Here is an 18,442-nt window from a genome sequence, read left to right as displayed (position 1 = left end):
TTGGTACAGTTATTTGTGTATTTCACATTATGAGATGTCTTATTCAAGAAATCAAATGATAATTTAATTTAATTATAGAAGCTTTACATGAATACAAATGGAAAATGATATAAGAGCAGGTCTGATAGCTCGAGTTACACCTGCTTAAAAACTACAGAATGCATCTGGTTGTCGCCGCAGTACAGCTCAGCTGACACAAGGAAAACTGCTGGAGCTCACAATAGAAGACCTTTTGCTGCTGCAAAACTGCCTTTTAAATAAAGTTGTGTAGGTTTGAACAGTGCTCAGCTGCTCGCCTTGTAAAGGCCTGACAGCGGTCCCCGGTGAGCTCCGGACTCCTCGGCCCTCACGCAGAGGAACCTGCATGAACCTCATTTGCTCAGGTGTGATTACATAACGCTTCCTGCTAAGTGTTCTTCCAATGAAGCATGACGCACAGGCCTGAAGGTCGCCGCCCACAACACCGCCTACATCCTGTCTGTGTGCCAGGCAGGGAAGCACCAGGGAAACACACACACACACACACACACACACAGCCAGCCGTTTTAGCTTCCGCTGGCTGCTGTGGGTTGCCATGGGGACATTTCCATGGCAAATAAGTGAGTTCTCGTCCCCTCCTCCTCCTCCCACTCGTCTCTGCATCAGTCTGAGCAGCAGGACAACAGGTTTATGGATGGATGGACAAGAGAAGCAGAAATACTTCATGTCAAAGCATGAAACTATAAACTGAACTCAGAGCTGCTCTGAACTCCCACACAACCCCTGCAGTTTACATTCAGTTTATCAAGAAGTAACTTTTTCTACACACTGCAGGAGATTTCAGTTTTTTAATTGTGATGAAGGGGAATTTTGCCTGGCAGCAGCAGAAACCAGACAGAAAAGGTGAGATTACCAAAATGTGCTGACATGCTGTTGGAGGTGACTGTTGAGATTTGGCACTACAGAAATAAAACTGAACTGAACTAAATTGGACTAACTGTTTGCAGATGCTTCAGAACTTTCTCATTAGCAGCCACTTTAGGCTGGCTCCAGAGGTAAGTCACTCCTCATAGACTCTAATAAACCTTTTCAGTTTCCTTTATACCGAGTACAACGATTAAATGCTCACAGCGGCCCAATGCTAGCTAAGCCTTAAAAGTGCACTCAGGCTTTAAGTCACATCACACAACCAAAAAAATAAAAGTCCAGGTAAAAGGTTAAACATCAATATCGTTTACTTAGAATTAAACTTTTATTCTTTCCATGAGTAGTCTAAAGTGCTCCAGTCGATGGTCATTTGACTTCTTTCAGGCTCCTGAAGACGCTCCAGCTCTGGCTTCATCAGTTCCAAAAGCTAAAGAAGAGTCTAAGTTATTAACCTTGGTCAGGGCTGTCACACAGAAGTAGTCCCAACATGCCTAGATCACATAGGTCGAGGAATGGATGGTGCTTAAATCACCTGGTAAAGGATCTCAGGACTGTGTTGCAGGTGGTTGATGGTTGATGTTGTAGGCCACCACCTGCTTGGTCATCCCAGGTGGACATAGATGGCCTCCTTTACTCTGCTCTCATATCATCTCAATTTAAAATGTGAACATCTGTCTCCTCAAGAGTGTCTCCTCTCTTTTAGGTGTAGATGTGGAGTTGACTTCTGTCCCGATGAGCTGACCCTACTATGGTGTGTCATGTATCTGTGGAGTGGTCCTTTGGGTGATCCTATATCCAAAGCACTCCTCACTGCATTGCACAGCATGCATGACGTTGCTCAGTTTGGGAGTGGGTGCTTTTGTCTTGGGATGAACCACTTTGTTATCAGGGAGTGTTGCTGGTTCTGAATTGCAGAAATTCAGGAACCCAATCAACTTTTAGACCTGAACCCTTTCAGATAAGAGGTCTTAGAGAACTTGATAAGGAAGTAGTGCTGCTTTCCTTAGTAGCTTCAGTAAATTCTACTTTCAGAAGTATTTTTACATTATCAGAATCCTAGGTGACTTCTTTCTAGAGATTTTAAGAATTTTTAAAAGATTTTAAGAATACTTGACCTCTGACCTTGCGGTTGAGGTCACTGTGATTTGAATTCATCCAGGATTTTTGGCAGATGTACCTATGGTTTCAATTTTAAACTGCTACGTTGCTTCATTCTTGAGTTATTGCATTTACAAAAAATTATGAAATATTGGTATCACATATTGTAAATAACTGCTCTTCTTGTATGTGTCTTTATTTAAAACATAACACACAATAAACAAAGTAACAGTGTGTTTAATCATGAAGCTGCACAGCATCATAAAACTAAACTTCCTGGCAGAACAGTTACCCTACACTGAATTCAAGCCTACAGGTGTACCTAATAAAGCGAACTCTGAGTGTATTTAACTACTTTGCCCTGTTCTTCTCCTCTTCCTCCTCCTTGTTGTATAACAGTGAAGGTCTGGAAGCGGGTTATGAGCAGGTGGAGGTGACTGAACACCTCCAGGCGTGGAGCTGCTGTGTTTGTCCTGATGATACTCTAAACCCACTGCCTGACGGGGAAAAAGCACCACTGTAAACAAGTATTAAAATAAATGCATTCCCTAATGGCGTGGAGCTCGCTGCCTTTCAGCTGCCACAGGTTTTGTAAGGCTCTGCTGTGAGAGTGAAGATGGAACCGAGGTAACGTTAAATTGACAGAAGTGTCTGAAAGCTGCTGTTTCAAGTGGCACTGTGCTGCAAGACAAAAACCATTCTCACCCCTTACAAACTCGAGATGAAAGTCATTTCAGAGTAACTAAAATCTTTTCAAGGACAACGAGAAAATGTGAAAACCAGGAACGGTATTGATATTCTGAGAATCAGGACTTTGACTAAAGGAATCATCAAAGATCAGAGCTCTGTAACAAAAAAATGTTTATATTTAATTTGTAACTCCATTTTTTGACTCCATGAGTTTACTATTCAAGCCAGTAATTTCGCATTTCTAGTGATTAGGATCTAGTTATCCAGACAGGTTCATTTCTTTATATTCAGGGTTATAACAGGCAGCACGGTGGATCAGTGGTTACCACTAACGCGTCACAACAAGAAGCTTGGGGCTTGAACCCTGTCAGAACCTCTCTATGTCACATTTGCATGTTTTTTTCCCATGGTTGTGTTGGTCCTGGAGATCCAGTTTCTACCTTTATAAAACATGCCATCTTAGCCGAGGACACTCTCCTGAAAAGAGATTTTACTCTCAAGATTTTCACATTGTGTTTAAATAAACATTAGCAAACAAATAACTATCTAAATTGCCTGACTTTTCCTTTAACGACAACAGATTGCAAGTAACCTAAATTCGGCTTCTAAACAAACATCTATGTGGAAGCAGTCCAGGCACTCCAAACTTTTAGAAGCAGCTCTCCACTCAGTGCCGCAGAGGCAGGATTCACGTATGAGTCCCTTCAGTGTTTAACAGCGAGCGTCGTGTGCTATGTTTGCTGGTCATTGTAGCAACACCACATAATTCACAAGACAAGCTTACAGACTTCAGTTAGAACTAGAAAGCCAAGCTTCCTGTTACTAGCTTTGGTCATTTACAACATTGTGAGTGCTCAGTGCAACAATCAACCTCTGCTTCTCTGAAGATCTCATATCACTCCCGTTTTGGCCTCCCTTCACTGGTTGCCTGTAAGTTTTAGGTTTCATTTTAAAATTTTAGTTTTAACCTTTAGGGCCCTACATGGTCAAGCCCCACCAGTATATATCTGACCTGCTGAAACCGCATTGTTCTTCCCCAGCTCTAAGGTCATCAGATCAGAGATTGTTGGTGGCCCCACGCACGCGATTTAAAACTCGTGGTGATCGGGCCTTTTAGGCAGTGGCACCACGGTTGTGGAATTCTCTCCCACTGGTTTTACGCTGTACAGACTCCATCGATTCTTTCAAAAAGCAGCTGAAGACATTTTTATATAGGCAAGCTTTTAATCAATTTGTTGTATTTTACTGTTTTACATTGTTATTTGTTGTATTGCCATTCTTTTCATTTTTCATTTTCTTTTTTGTAAAGCACTTTCTGATTTTTATCTGTGATAAAGTGCTATACAAATAAATTTTACTTACTTACTTATTTACTCTGACTTTGTTTTTCAGAAGTTGTGTTGAATAAAACGGTCAGAGATCTTAAACACTTCAGTTGGAGCAAACTGGACTACATTTTTAGGATCTTGAAGATGTCCCACCACTCATTCACCCTTTCAGTTCTGATGGAGAGTACCACTTATTTAACGTCTAACCAGGTTGTCATGCAGGCGATGCTGCAAGTTGTTGATCAACCATGTCATCAGCACTGAGGTCACATGGGTGTCAGTGTAAGTTGGGGTTGAATCACCTGGAAAGGGATCTCAAGATGGGGTTACAGATGGCTGATGGTGTGCAGGGTTCCTACACAGACTAAAACTAAAGTGCATACTAAAAGTACACACCATCCTATTGTATCAGACAGAACCCTGTCCAAATATGATTTGTGAACAGCACTTGGACTACCAGAGGAAACCACAAAGCTTCTGGTACCAAGAATCTTGTTGCCTGTTTGCAGATTCTACAGATTCATATGCTGATATGCTTACTGTGCAGGTATTCATGCTGGGTATGTTATGTGATTTGTCCCCATTTAGCCCCCAAAAAAGTGCAAAGCAGCACGTAAACACCTGTTTATGGATAACACATCTGCACAGGCAGACTTTCTCACCTTTTCTGCATGTGTTTGGTCACTGAGTCATGCAGTACAAGTGTGATCTGATTATCATCTTGACTGGACATGACCCGGGATACATCTATGTACTGCATGTTTCCAGGCGCACAGCTGACTGCCGGATGTCAACAGCTTTGGTGAAAAAATATGTGCAGCGCAGGAAGCAACGAGAATGAGCCTAATTTAGGATTTCAAGTGAAAACTGTACATTAGTTACTCGTGGCATCAGCACAGCCCGTGTGTGCATGTTTGTATGGCTGTTAAATGTGAATACTGTCTAATGCTGAGTTAGTGATTCTGGCTTTAGTATAATTGTTGAGCCTACTGTACATTCAATCTTGTGGCTCATCAGTAGAGGTCAGTGTTGACAGACTGAGCAGTTTACTGGGGTAAAAACATGTGGACATAGCTAGCTTGCATCGACCTTTCGTTTGTAGACTTTAGCTTGTTAACCACATGCTGAGTCATGAGCCAATGCTCATTAAAAATGCTCCAAGGCTCCAACACCACAAACGTGGTCCAGAGGTCTAGCTCAGAGACTGAGTTAGCTGAGTTTAAGCCTAGCAGACAGCTAGCGGCTAGTTGACATCCACCTGTCAGACACATCCCAAATAATACAAACTTTGAGCTTCAATGCAATTTAAACAGGCAACCCAGCTCCCCCCTCACAGTTGTACCAGGCTATAAACATGTTTGTTTTTGCTATAAAGTTGGGAATGTTGATACGGGAGTCACTGGGAACTGATTCACTTTTGGACGGAGCTTCAAGTGGACATTAGAGGAACTGCAGCTTTTTCCTGGCTCCTTTATGGCCACTTTCAGCTGTCTCTTGAGAACGTTTGTGGTGTGAGCTCTATTTTATTTGGATGTCAGCGAGCACTAGTTAGCTGCTATCTGTGTGATACAGTTCATTTACCCTTTTGGTGACTTCTGGCACCAAAAACCAAAGATAGCTTCTGTCAAACTGCAAATGTTAACGCTTCAAAAGTGTCTTCTAGTGACAGCTCTGTGTATCCATACATTTTTGCTATACAGTATAAGGTTTGAAGGCACTTTTGCTTCATTTGACAAATGTCACAGCCTATAAAAGTCAACCTCAGCTTACTCCACACTCCCCAACAGTTTTGCCCAAATTTGGACTTTCTGACACCTGATTGGCTCCTGGTAAAATATTTATCACTGATTGAACACACAGTCTGAATGAATCTATATCAGTTAGCTCTTCAATGATGTCTGTAACTGCACACAAAGTTCAGAGTGTGTGTGGAAATAGTCTTGTGCCAACAGTGTGTGTGCGTGCGTCCGTGCGTGCGTGTGCGCCCACGTGTGTGAGCAGATGGGGGGAATACCATGGCACTGTTATCTGAGATGGTTGATATGAGTGTGAGTGTGTGTGTGTGTCTTTAACCCATGATATCAGAGTGGAGTTATGCAAAGCGCTGATTCATAATTCACATGTCTGAGTGTTGGATGGCTGCAGGCTCCACCATTGTTTCCACTGCAGCGAACACACACACAGTCAGGACACGGAACTCACACTCTCCTCCTTGACCTTCTCCATGGTGCAAGCAGGCAGCTGCCCCTGCAGTGGCGGTGGGGAAACCCCGTTCTGGTCCATGGCAACAAACAGCTTCCCGTTGATGTTTAGAGTCGGATAAAAAACCTGGAAACACAAAAATCACAAAAGCATAACTACAGTGCCACAGGAGGGACAAAATATTGTAAAGAAAAAACTCCATAAAGCGGTAAAAAACAGAAGAATCTCTCGGTTTATAGTAATACATTTACAATTTGTGAGGAAAAGAAATTAGAATTGAATTATGTGATTAGATTAATATGGTGTATGGTACAGCCTCCAGATTTACAAGAAGTAAATCTGGAGGCTGAAGAAGTCAGAGCGATGGAACGTTTCTCCCAACGTTTCCGAAAACATTTCGCCCAGATGAACAGAATCAACTTTCTGGGAAGAACTACAATAATCTGAGAGATAAAAATGATTGCTTGATTAAAAAGCTCTCATTGCCACACATGACACAGCTTTTACGCTCACCTGGGAGCTCCGGCTGGCCGTGCTGTAGGTGCTCGGCCTCCGTTTGGGCCACGGTTGGGGCAGGATGCCGCTGAAGGTTCCTCCGCTGTAGGTTCGACTACCGACGCCCTCCACCACGTCGCCCGGTACACTGTATTCATCATCGGCCATCTCTCCCTCCGACCCTCGGCTCCTCAGTCGGAAGTTGAAGATGGAGGAGACCTGACTGCTTCTCCGCGTCCTTGTGGAAAAGGAGCGTGCGAGGAGTGGGTGGAGCGGCTGGAGGAGGGGGGAGTAAAGTAAAGTTTTGCACCGAAGATAAACAATGTTAAATCAGATCTTTCTCCACTGACCTTTCCACCATCAGTCAAGTCCACCTGCAGAAGCTTCTCCTCAGATAGGTTCGCCTCCACGTCCCCCACGCCCATCAGCGCCTGGCTCCGCCTTCGCTCCTCAAAGCTGTCCGTTGGTGGGCCGAAAGGAGAGAGGTCTGGTGACATCAACGAGTCAGAGTCGGTAGCTTTTTGGGTGGCACCCTGATGAAAGAATTAATACAGGAAATTAATATTGTTACAAGAAATGTTTGAATGATGAATACTCATATATTAATACATTTTCATTCATAAATGAGAATAAAGGACAGAAGGTGAAACAGAAGCCATTAAACACTCCTTTAAACACTCATTAGTTCACCTTTGTTGCTGTATTATTTTCACTGAAACACAGCAATAACTGAGTTGGATTTATATCATTTATTTTACTTATACAGAGGACCAAAACTGCAAAAATAAAAATAATCCATTAATGTGACTCTTCAAAGAGCAATATTAAAAAAAGATATCACTGATTTATTAACAATGACTTAAACTGATATTTGCTTTCACTTGTGTGTTTATTTGTAAATATTTACCTTTTTTTTATTATTTTATCTCCTATTTGGTTTATGAATCATCTCAGTTTTAGCATGTTTAAAAAAAACACTCTTTTGCTTTTAAAATTTGATTCGATTAATTTTAAAATTAGATTCATTTTCCCTAGTATTTTACCAAACTTATTATGATGATTATTGTTATTATTTTTGCACAAACTAAGGAAGTGCATATAAATACATATATAAAAGTAAAAACACTGACATTTTCATTTTGTATGTATGATTAATCATGCAAATGATTAAAACAGCCAACTTTTCCAGTGAGTAATATACATTTTAACTTCCATTAAAAAAATACTGGAAATTGAAAAGTATTATACAAAGCAAAAAAAAGAAGCAAAAAAAAAAAAAAAAAAAGGAAAACAATACAAACAAACAAACAACCCCACAAGGCAAAAACTTTGCTGACTATTTTCTCAATATTTATTTGTTAATCATCACATGATTGTAACCTTCTTCTCTGTATGTATTATTGTGGGGTCTACCTTACAATATAAAGCGCCTTGAGGCGACTGTTGTTGTGATTTGAGGATGTATAAATAAAATTGAATTGAATTAATTCATTAGATATTTTGGCAGTTTCTGACCTCCGCAGTCTTACACTGCACCGCACTGCTGGATAATCGAGCACATCAGATCATCAGTTACCTGTTGCTCTTTCTTCAGTATCTCCATAGCTTGCTGAAACTCCCGCTCTTTCTGGGAGGCCTCGGCGATGGTCGCCTGGTTCTGCTCCTCGTACGCCATGGCGACGACAGCCAAGATGAGGTTGACCAGGTAGAAGGAGCCCAGGAAAATCACCACCACGAAAAACACCATGTAGGTCTTACCGGCCGAACGCAGCGTCTGAAGACGCACACGTGGAAAACGTTATGACGGGAATAAAATCGATACTGACTGAAGTGCAACATTAAAAGTGAAGCAACACGGCTAATAAAATCCAGCTGGTTACAACAAGAAATATGCTTCATTTCACAGAGTGGTCAAAGTAAAGAACAGTGTCTCACATATCCTTTGTTCACTGTGTGGAAAGTGAACACATGCTCACTGCATGTAGTATTATCAAACATAGTTACAGTGATGCACTGAGGACAACAAAGCTGAGTTTCACAGAAAAATCATTTTATGCATTTTTATCCTGCCTGCAGTTTCTGCCCATTGTTGCACTGACATGACATCACAATTGTGAGAAGGCCAATCAAATTCTGGATAAGGGACAGTGCCACCCCCAGCCCCGCCTTTAGCCTTGAGTCGAGAGTCTGTCGCCAAACTTGTGTCAGAATGACATAATGTCAGGATGAGAACACGCTGAATTAGACACAGTCTAGATGTCTGTGTAGGCTCTTAGCCGCAGTCTAGATTAGACACTGGAAGAAGAGACACTTCATAAACTAACTGATCGATTGGTCATGGTGCTTACCTGGTGGTAGAGGTTTTCCCAGTAGTCTTGTGTCATCAGACGAAACAGGGACAGAAAGGCCCACCCAAAGGTGTCAAAGCTGGTGTAGCCATAGTTGGGGTTTCTTCCTGCCTTCAGACAGACAAACCCGTCCGGACACTTTCTGCAGCACAGACACAGAAACATAACGTGACTCTTAAAAGCTGTCAGTGTGTTTCACTTATTACCAGCAGAAATTTTTACATATAAATATTTTTTGTGGATGTTCAGGATTTAGTTTTGAGGACTTTGGAGTTGCCAATCATGATGTGATCAGGGGGTGGGCGATTATGTAACTGTAACTACTGTTTCTCTGAAATGTGTGATTTTGGGAAATCTAACACCACTGGTTTGTGCAGAAAGTAGGTGTAGGGACATTTTGAAAGCTGAGACAGTTCAGAGGATTCAAAAACACCGTCTGTGTGTCTCTCTGCCGTCTTTCCATCCGTCTTTGTTATTAATTCTGTGCAAAAAACAAGAAACCAAAAAAACGCTCAGTTTCCTCATCAGTGTTTACGACCGAAGGCTTGTTATGGTCGTGCGATTGGGACCCGCCCACACGTGTCGCCGCAGAGACGGGGCAGATAGCGCCGGGAAGGCATTCATCATAATTGATATTCCACATTCATATCCCGTCACATTCATCGCCGCCCACGCGGTCACATCTGAACCGCTGATGCACAGCAGTCCCATGGGTGGCGTGCTGGTCAGTGGAGGGAAGGCTGCTGCTGCTGCCCACAGCAGCTTACAGTGGGAGAGACACTGAGACCAGATGATTAGAAATTATTAAGTAGGAGGGAAAAGGTCAGGGGTACAGAAACCTGAACATATCCCTTCATATCACTGATGATTAAATGAGGCACGCCGGAGACTAATCATGCAAAACTCAAAAACAAGTATTCATTCAGATTTTAGGTAAAGTGACTCTGCTGTGACTCAGAACTGAACAAAAATATGAAGTTACTTTTTTGGCCTTTATTATGCAATCAGACAGAAGAGTTTTGCAATCAAAACAATAAATCAGAGAGCAAAGCTGCAGACACCACACAGAAATATTAGAGGGTGAGCCCAGAAGTTTGATTAGACAGCCGACAACCACGAGCGTTTGAGATGTTACAACCATCAGCCACATATAAGGCGGTCTTCAGATCCTAGGTAATTCAACCCCAACTCACGCCTTGACCCATGTGACTGAGTCACGCGATGGTGGGTCGGCTCAATGCCTCTCAGGACCACCTCTAAGGTTAAAGGCCCACTAAACTAGGGTCCGTTTGGGTCACTGACACGTAAATGACATTATCAGACAGAGGGTCTGCCTGTGTTTTGTGATTGCACGGACTTGTCCACTGAGAATTTACATTATAATGCATCAACTACGCATGCACCCAAGCAGCGGACTTCAAAGACGTATAACAGGAATGACTACTCGCTGTCAGGTTTCCAGCTGTCTGTGTTCGCAGCCAAGTACTTTCCAGGATTAAGGCCTGATTTAGACTTCCTGTAGAGCCTGAGACATAACCTATATAAGTAGCAAACACTGTGGGCAGCACTTATGCTGGTACGGATGCTCTATGTGTTAATTTTATTGACATTAGTCCAATAGTTTCAGCAATCTCCTTCCTGGAATTTGCTAACATTTGTGAGTCCTCATAATAATGCTATGATTATTATTATTAAATCCTGAAGCGTAAATTCAAAGACTGAGCAGAAAAGTATCTGGACATGCACAGGAGGAATCAACGCTATTGAACAGGCCAATCGCAATAGCTGCAGGTCGCATTGACACAACGTGTACTTACATTTCTAGGGATGAGCTGAGACGTGAAATGTAACCATGCACCTAACACCAACAAGACCAGCTTTCTTCAATTCAAGGACAACATTCACAGTCTTCTGTATTTTATGCTTTACAGTGTATTAGTCATCTAAAGAATAATTCATTCAAAACAATGCCAGCAGCTACAAGCTGACAGACTGATGCGGATGCAGAGTGACAGATCACTTGAGATCACAATAGAGACACACAAGTATTTCCATACACAGCTCAGATCCACAGTCAGAATGTTGTATGCTGATTCATATTAATGTTTTCACTAAACACGCATAAAATGATCGGTGAACAGATAAAACACGGTGCACAACAAACAGCATTAAAACGATCCAGTTATTTAAAAGAAAAGATTTAATTCTCTGGAGCCGACGGACACATCACCAAGTCCGAGTCACATGATGGATTTAAGACGACCTAGCTGTGAGATGCAGCCTCGCTGGGTCTCCATTTCAACCTGTGTTGAAAGTGCAAACTTCACATTTTATACCAGTTTTTAATCCTAACGTCATCCATCCATCCATCCATCCATGTCTGCACATACCAGCTGTTTGTATGCCCACATTCAAAAATAGATTAAATAAATACATAAATAAAAAATGAGGCCACTTTCAGTTGGTTAACAAAGAGTTACCAGAGCAGGTGCTTTGCATACTTCATCTGGAAGGTTTCTTATGCCAGATGCACAAAACCCCAAATGCCTGGGCCCAATGTTTTTTTTTGTAGACATACAATTTGTCCTAAAGAAAAGGAAAAATCTTTGGGTCCTTTCTGGGCTCAGATGGAGGTCAGCAGATTTTTGGAGGATATATGACGGTACGATCCACATGTTAGAGTGAAACAGACTGTCTTGTGCAAATGTTCAACAACTGGAGCATAAATTCTGTCACAATGCCCCAAATAATTCATTCATTCATGTCAAAAAATGTAGATTGTTCACTTTTAAAAAAAGAAACAAACCGTGTTCAGAAGTTGAAGACGTGTCACACCTGTGGGTTTGTTACCTGTTACAGAAGTGGAGGAGTTATGATGCATGCAGGCGAGCGTGGCATTAACAGAATCACGACCACCACGCCATCAGCAAAGCTCTGGTTGAACAAAGCTCTGAGTCACAGAGGAGCTTCAAGCTGAGTCACAGGAAAGACTGCCGCTGTGCAGAAGCTATCTGGGGAATCAAACCGACAACCGCACGGTCACAAGCCCACTGCGGTGACCCGGCCTGGCTGGCGCCGCCCCCGCTGGGCCGCTGCCACCACAGCTGGGATGCTTTTGAGTAGCGGCTGCCGCTGACTCATCGCTGGCCAACCCGCCTGTATGTGTTATCGCCTTACTCCCCAACATTTGGTGAGAGCTGGTAATGGTAATTCATTAAGGACACGTGTAAATAAACGATCCAGTTACATAAGGTTTACATAATGCAGCTGGGAGCGCTTCTACTTCTGCACAAAAAAGATGTTACTGTAGTTTAAAAATCATCCATAACAAACGAAAAAACACTTACGCAACGTAGATAATGGCAACTAATGCATTTCAACATGACTGCCAGTAACATCTGAATTTATTAAAGTTTATTTGCTGCATGAGTTTACAGCAAGAGCCCGTTACAGGTTAACAAAAAAGGCAGAAATTGTGGTTTATAGTTGGTAAATGAAGGAGAAATTAATAAAGCATTACAGTTTAATGCAGCAGATAGGACGCCCTAGTCCTAAATATTTACACAAACCAGCGTGAGTCATCACACTGCAGTGAAAACATGCTGTATTGACCCACGCCAGGCTGTAATTGGTCAGTAATTATTACAGTCTCCACAACCGACGCGGGCCCATTTTCAAAAGCTTTTTCTTAACAGCTCCTAATTTTAAATTTGGCCTTTTTTTCCTTTGCCTTTTATAACTTTGAACATCATCTTCATCTGCATCATCATCATCATCTGCATGTCAAGCCTTCACAGTCCGACACATACATGCTACTTAGGTTCTTGTTTCAGGTTCTGTGTTATCCGCCTGATTGCAAAATTCTTAACTCAGCACTGATTCAAACCTGTAAAGTTCAGCAGCTGATCTCACAATCACTGACATTTCACATTTAATTTTCTGTCATTAAACTAACACAATACACACTTTCCAAGGTTCAACTAATAGATGCAGTCTCCCTCCCAGAGTCCTGGCATAGACCTTTCTAAACATAATCCATAACCATTTTAAAATATAGATCATGCATTAAAATAACAAAAAAAAAAACCAAAAAACCAACAACCCCGAATTATGCTAATTATCAGTTGTTATCAGCTGTTATGATTTGTCTAAAAACCCAGCACAGCTTTGTGGGGGTCCTCGAGCTCGGTCCTTTAAGTGCTTTAAATGTGCAGGACTGTGGCTCTGTGAACATGGACTCTCAGGAGTGGAGCTCAGAATGACGGATGCTTGTCTGATCTGTTAGAGCACGGTTTTCACAGATTCTCAGACTCTCACACTTAAAAATCTTCATGTAAACATCTTTGCCATCTTCAACCAGGGAGAAAACATGAGCAACACCATTTATGTGAGTCCTAATAAGAGATGGGGTCATTTATTTGGGTGGATTTCAGCTTCAAATCAAATCAGATCAAAACAGATCACTGATAATGTTACAGCAGCTAAGATTTACCCTCAGATCAGCACTTATGCTAAAGGCAACTGGACTTATTTTTTTATTAGATCTGTTTCTTGAAGAAGTTGAAGCAAGAACATGCAGACACTGCGAAATAAAGGCCTCAGCTGTCCAGTGGACTTGAACCACGGTCCTTCTTGCTATGATGCAACTGCTTAACCACCACACGACCGCGCCACGTGAGTTCTCTCTGGTACTCTGGCTTCCTCCCACAAACATGCCCGGCAGGTTAAGTGGTGATTCTAAACTGGTCGCATGTTTGGATGCGAGTCTGAATGGTTGTCTCTCTGTATGTAATGGGTGTACCCCGCCTCCCGCCCTGCGACAGCTGGGATAACTCCAGCCTAACCACAGCCCTGAACTCGACAAGTAGAAGAAAGTGGATCTTTGTATATGCAAGCCTGGGCTCACCCTGAGTTTCATTGATTCTTTTTTAAATCAGTTAGACGAACGCTCATGCAAGAGAATGGACTTTTAAAAAGTATTATTGTAGAAAGAGGGAATGCATGAGTGCAAGCAGGCTGTCGTATGCGAGAGCTAAAGCGGTATATTCTAATGTGTGTCATTTTTAAAAGCCGGCCACACATTACAGTAAGATTTGTTGAGTCCCACATTGCTCCACACAAATATCTCTCTGTCTCACTTTTGATTTGTTGGGATCTGGTTAACGTATTTTCACCATTACAGATGCATTACAAAGTAAATGAAGTGACTTCTCATGCTGAGAACAGAGCCCAACAGAAAAAACGGCAATAATCTAACAGAAAACGCTACAAGAGTAACCGTCTACACCAACATCACTGCAACAAAAATCTGTGTCGGTGCAATAAAAAGATGCAAACGAGGCTGATAATCCAGACATTAGAGTAAGGAACCAGACGGAGGGACCAACTGATTGCAAACCTCTGATCTAAGTACTTGAAAACAAAGTGGCTTGACTTAAAGTTAAAGAAGTCCAGTCGCCTTCTTTTCCAGACTGCCATGACCTGCATGACTGAGAACACACACGGACATGCTGTACTAACAGCAGCAATCCATTTAAATTTAAATAACACACTACAGAGCCAACCAGCGCTGACACATTTCAGCTTACAGTAACAGAAATGTTCATGTAATCAAGAGTCTTCAATGAGGGAAAAAGCAGTGGCAGTCACTGCAGCATGTGTCATACGTATACCTGACATGATAGCACAGAGCTGAGCTGCTTGTCTGAACACGGTGGTGCCAACCCTTACTGTTAACAAAGCTAACACCTCTAACTGGCAGCTGATTTTAGACTGGCAGCACAGTGATGTAACACGATAACAAAGCTATATGGAGCTGCTGATACAAACATTACGGTAACAGCGATCAATGCTGATTGAGTAAAAACAAGCACACGGCGATGACGTTACAGTAACAGAAACTTACAGTGGCTGAGGACAAAATTCTGATTTGCTGACATTACAGATACCACACACACACACACACACACACACACACACACACACACACACACACACACACACACACACACACACACACACACAAAACATGACTAACTGGTCATGCAAAACCAGTCATCATGATGCCAGTTTGACTGACACCAACAGCAAACGAGGCCACTCAGTCTAACACACACATGCAGATAGACACACACACACACTCAGCGATGTGATGTGTGTCATTCTTCCACTTCCATCCATCCATCTCATGGCAAGTGAGTCAACATGGTGGCATGCGAGTGGGGAGAGTGGCTGTGAAGTGTGTGTGATGGACTGACTTAGTGTGTGTGCGTCTGTGTGTTCAAGGGGCTGAAGGACATAAAAAAGTGTGTGTGAGAGGTTTGAAAAATGCAGACAGGAGGTCCTGTGTGGCGTATAGACTGTGTGTGTAAGTGTGTGTGTGTGTGTGTGTGTGTGAGGTGTCAGAGTGTGAGAGCTGGCAGTTATCTCTCACACACACCTCTGTCTGTGTTAATGGAGGGACGCCACTTCAGACCCCCCCAACTCACACCAAAGGGAGGCCCCCCCTCTGTCCGGCACTTTACACACTTACATCACACACACACACACACACACACACACACACACACACACACACACACACACACACACACACACACACACTAAAAAGCAAAAAACAGTCTGCTGGTGTGGCAACACAAAGATTCAAACACTCGTGTGCCAAATTTAGGTTCAGTTAGAGAATCGAGCATCAGAATTCACTCTTCATTCTTCGCAGCGGTCAGAGTGCAGAGCAGCCATGTTTGATAGAAAATTAAAGTTACCTCATTTGAGACCTGACTCAACAATAAGTCCTTCAAGTCAGGGATCTTTTAACGTGTCCGGCACATAAACGGTGTGCTTGCAATCGCGTGTTTACACTTGTTACTCTAAGTACACACAGTTACACAGAGAACTATGGCTGCATGACGTGTACTGCAAGTACCCAACAGGAGTGTTTCCAGGAGTTTTAAATCAAGGCACAGGAATTTTGTAAGTTAGAAAACCGGTGTGCAAACCAATATTTTCAAGCTCATGCATAGTCCTGTGTCCTATTTCAGATTTATTATGTGTAAACTGGAGTTGTATAAGAATTTAAACATAATCTATTTATGAATAAGAATTATAATTCTACCAGAGTAGTGTAACAGATCACAGGTTGTTCACTGAATTATCTTTAAAGCACCGAGAGTAAAAATACTCATGTGAAATGACACTTTTCAGAATCATATACAGTACTTGATATAATTGGATTATAATAATGATCTATTGATTGTATAACTCTTTGATGGTTTCAGTTACTTATATCCTGATCAGTAGCTTGATCTCTAAGAATGTGATTTATTTCAGAATAATAAGTAATTAAAACTAAAAATAAATAGTATTCAGTACAAAGTGCAACAACTGAACTCAAATAATAAATTGGCAGCATTATCAGTAGTAAAAAAGAGAAAAGTATAAAAAAAAAGTGCATGAAATCTGAGTACAGTACATGTACTGTTACATTGCCACAGGTCTTATCTGTGCTCTCATGCAATGGTACTTTAGTCTAGTGGGGAGGGTGGAGTGGGGGTGGAGGGTTGTATCGTCATAACAGTCAGAAAGGTGAGTGTGGACATTGGACACTTTGAACCCTCAATGGTTGCCATCCCCACTGTGGAGTGCAGGGGGAGGAAAAGGAAGCCGCTACAATCAGCTATATTATTACAGATGAATCTGCTGAGCAGTATATAACTTTAGCCCACTCATCGGTCATGTAATTTCCACATCCACTGAGTGTGCACTCGTTTTCCCTTCAGCTGCGTAACCGGCAGCTGTTTCCATTGATTATATTTAACAAACAAATGCGATTGTCATTTCCAGTAAGTGAACAATTTGCCGTGACACAGCCTTGACTACTCAGATGTCATGCACTACACCAGCCAGTACAGACAGTGTGCTTAGTGTATTAATGGAAGCAACCGATGGGGGATTCACTGAAAAAGTATAGAAGGAAAAAATCCTTGTACGAACCCACTACACCAGCCAAATCTAATAAAATACACTTAAAAGATTAGAAAGACTCTACCTGGAATGAAAGTTTTTAAAAAAAAATACAATTCATTCTTTCCAGAATCACATACTTCTCCTCTGGCTTGCAGTGCTGTTAACAGACATTTTTGTGTGAACAGGAAAGTTTTAGAGGTGTGGCTAAAGGAAACGTTGGCCTGGAGATGTTCAAAGCATCAAGAAATAAACTGTTAAAATTAAAATACCTGTAATAAGAAGCGATGACTCAAACAAATCTACAAGCTTAGTTTTGAGGAGGGAATTCCTTTAGTCTCACCAACCAGATCAACTATGGAGCTAGTTAGCATCACAACTGAGACGAGAGGGGTTAATGTTGACTTTGTCATCACGGGCAGGTAAAAGCTGCCTTCTGCACGGTTATTCTGTTGGCAGGTGTAATAAAAGCAGGCAAACATAAACACTTGTCCTTGTTCAGCTTCTTTCTTCATAGTTCTTTTTTTCGGTACCGGTACTAGTTTTATTTTGTTGTATTTATCCGCGACACCTTAAAGGCCGGTCCGTGAAAATATTGTCGGGCATAAACCGGTCCGTGGCACAAAAAAGGTTGGGGACCGCTGGCTTAGAGGGAACATTGATTCTAACTGTGAAAGCTCTTTCTCCTGAACATAGAAAAGTGGAACTCTGTGGGTCTCTGGTCTCCAGACAGATGCTGAGTCGTGACATTCTTACAAGCGTTGGGTGGACTGAGAAGCCCTCTTTTTAACTCCGCCCACCTCCCAAACAGAGGGTGTCATTACATGTATACAAAATGCAATTATTACTAAAGTAAGATGTTTCTCTGCACAGATACTCAGTCCACTGAATACACAGTTTGTTTCCCGGTGTCATAGCAACTGTTCTTATTCTGTTACTAAATTCTGATTGTGACCTTTTCCTAAATGAGCTGCACTCACTTTAAACCAGTGAGATGAATAATCGGGGACTGTATCAGTTCATGCTGAGGCCACAAAGCCAGAGTCAACCACCTCGATGTATTCAGTTGGTGAATTTGATACAAGAGGCAAAATTTAAGCTGCTTTAACCTGCCTGCGAGTCTTGCTGCTGCATCTGTAAGCCCCTTTGCAACCCACTTCCACCCAAGCTTCTCCTTTTTATGCCTTTTCTGACCAAATGTCATATCTCTTATCTCGGTTACGTTATGAAATCTGTCATGTGCAACGAAAAAAGAATTTCAGAAGTCACTAATAGCAAGATGGTGATTGAGAGCTCAGTTGTGAGGGACTTTAAAGTGCATTGACCATGCAAACATCAATAGACAAAAAAGCAGAGAGACAGAGAGGTGGACAGACTGACACACTTAGACAAAGACAAACACGCACGCAGCTG

General features: G+C 42.1%; 1 protein-coding gene across 1 annotated transcript in view; it reads right to left on the bottom strand.

Annotated features, from left to right (window-relative positions):
* The window catches only part of LOC134634810 (sodium channel protein type 5 subunit alpha-like), a 172,257-nt gene that overhangs the window by 102,561 nt on the left and 51,254 nt on the right, over positions 1-18,442 (bottom strand). The window contains exons 6-10 of the mRNA XM_065471659.1: positions 9,068-9,209; positions 8,296-8,493; positions 7,070-7,252; positions 6,738-6,995; positions 6,225-6,350 (exon numbers count right to left, since the gene is read on the bottom strand). Coding sequence (XP_065327731.1) covers positions 6,225-6,350; positions 6,738-6,995; positions 7,070-7,252; positions 8,296-8,493; positions 9,068-9,209 — 907 coding nt within the window. The remainder of the gene's footprint in view (positions 1-6,224; positions 6,351-6,737; positions 6,996-7,069; positions 7,253-8,295; positions 8,494-9,067; positions 9,210-18,442) is intronic.

The sequence above is a fragment of the Pelmatolapia mariae genome, linkage group LG9, assembly GCF_036321145.2.
Source record: "Pelmatolapia mariae isolate MD_Pm_ZW linkage group LG9, Pm_UMD_F_2, whole genome shotgun sequence".
NCBI classification, from domain to species: Eukaryota; Metazoa; Chordata; class Actinopteri; order Cichliformes; family Cichlidae; genus Pelmatolapia; species Pelmatolapia mariae.
Note: the sequence above shows the minus strand (reverse complement) of the source record. Positions and strands in the feature narration are given on the sequence as shown.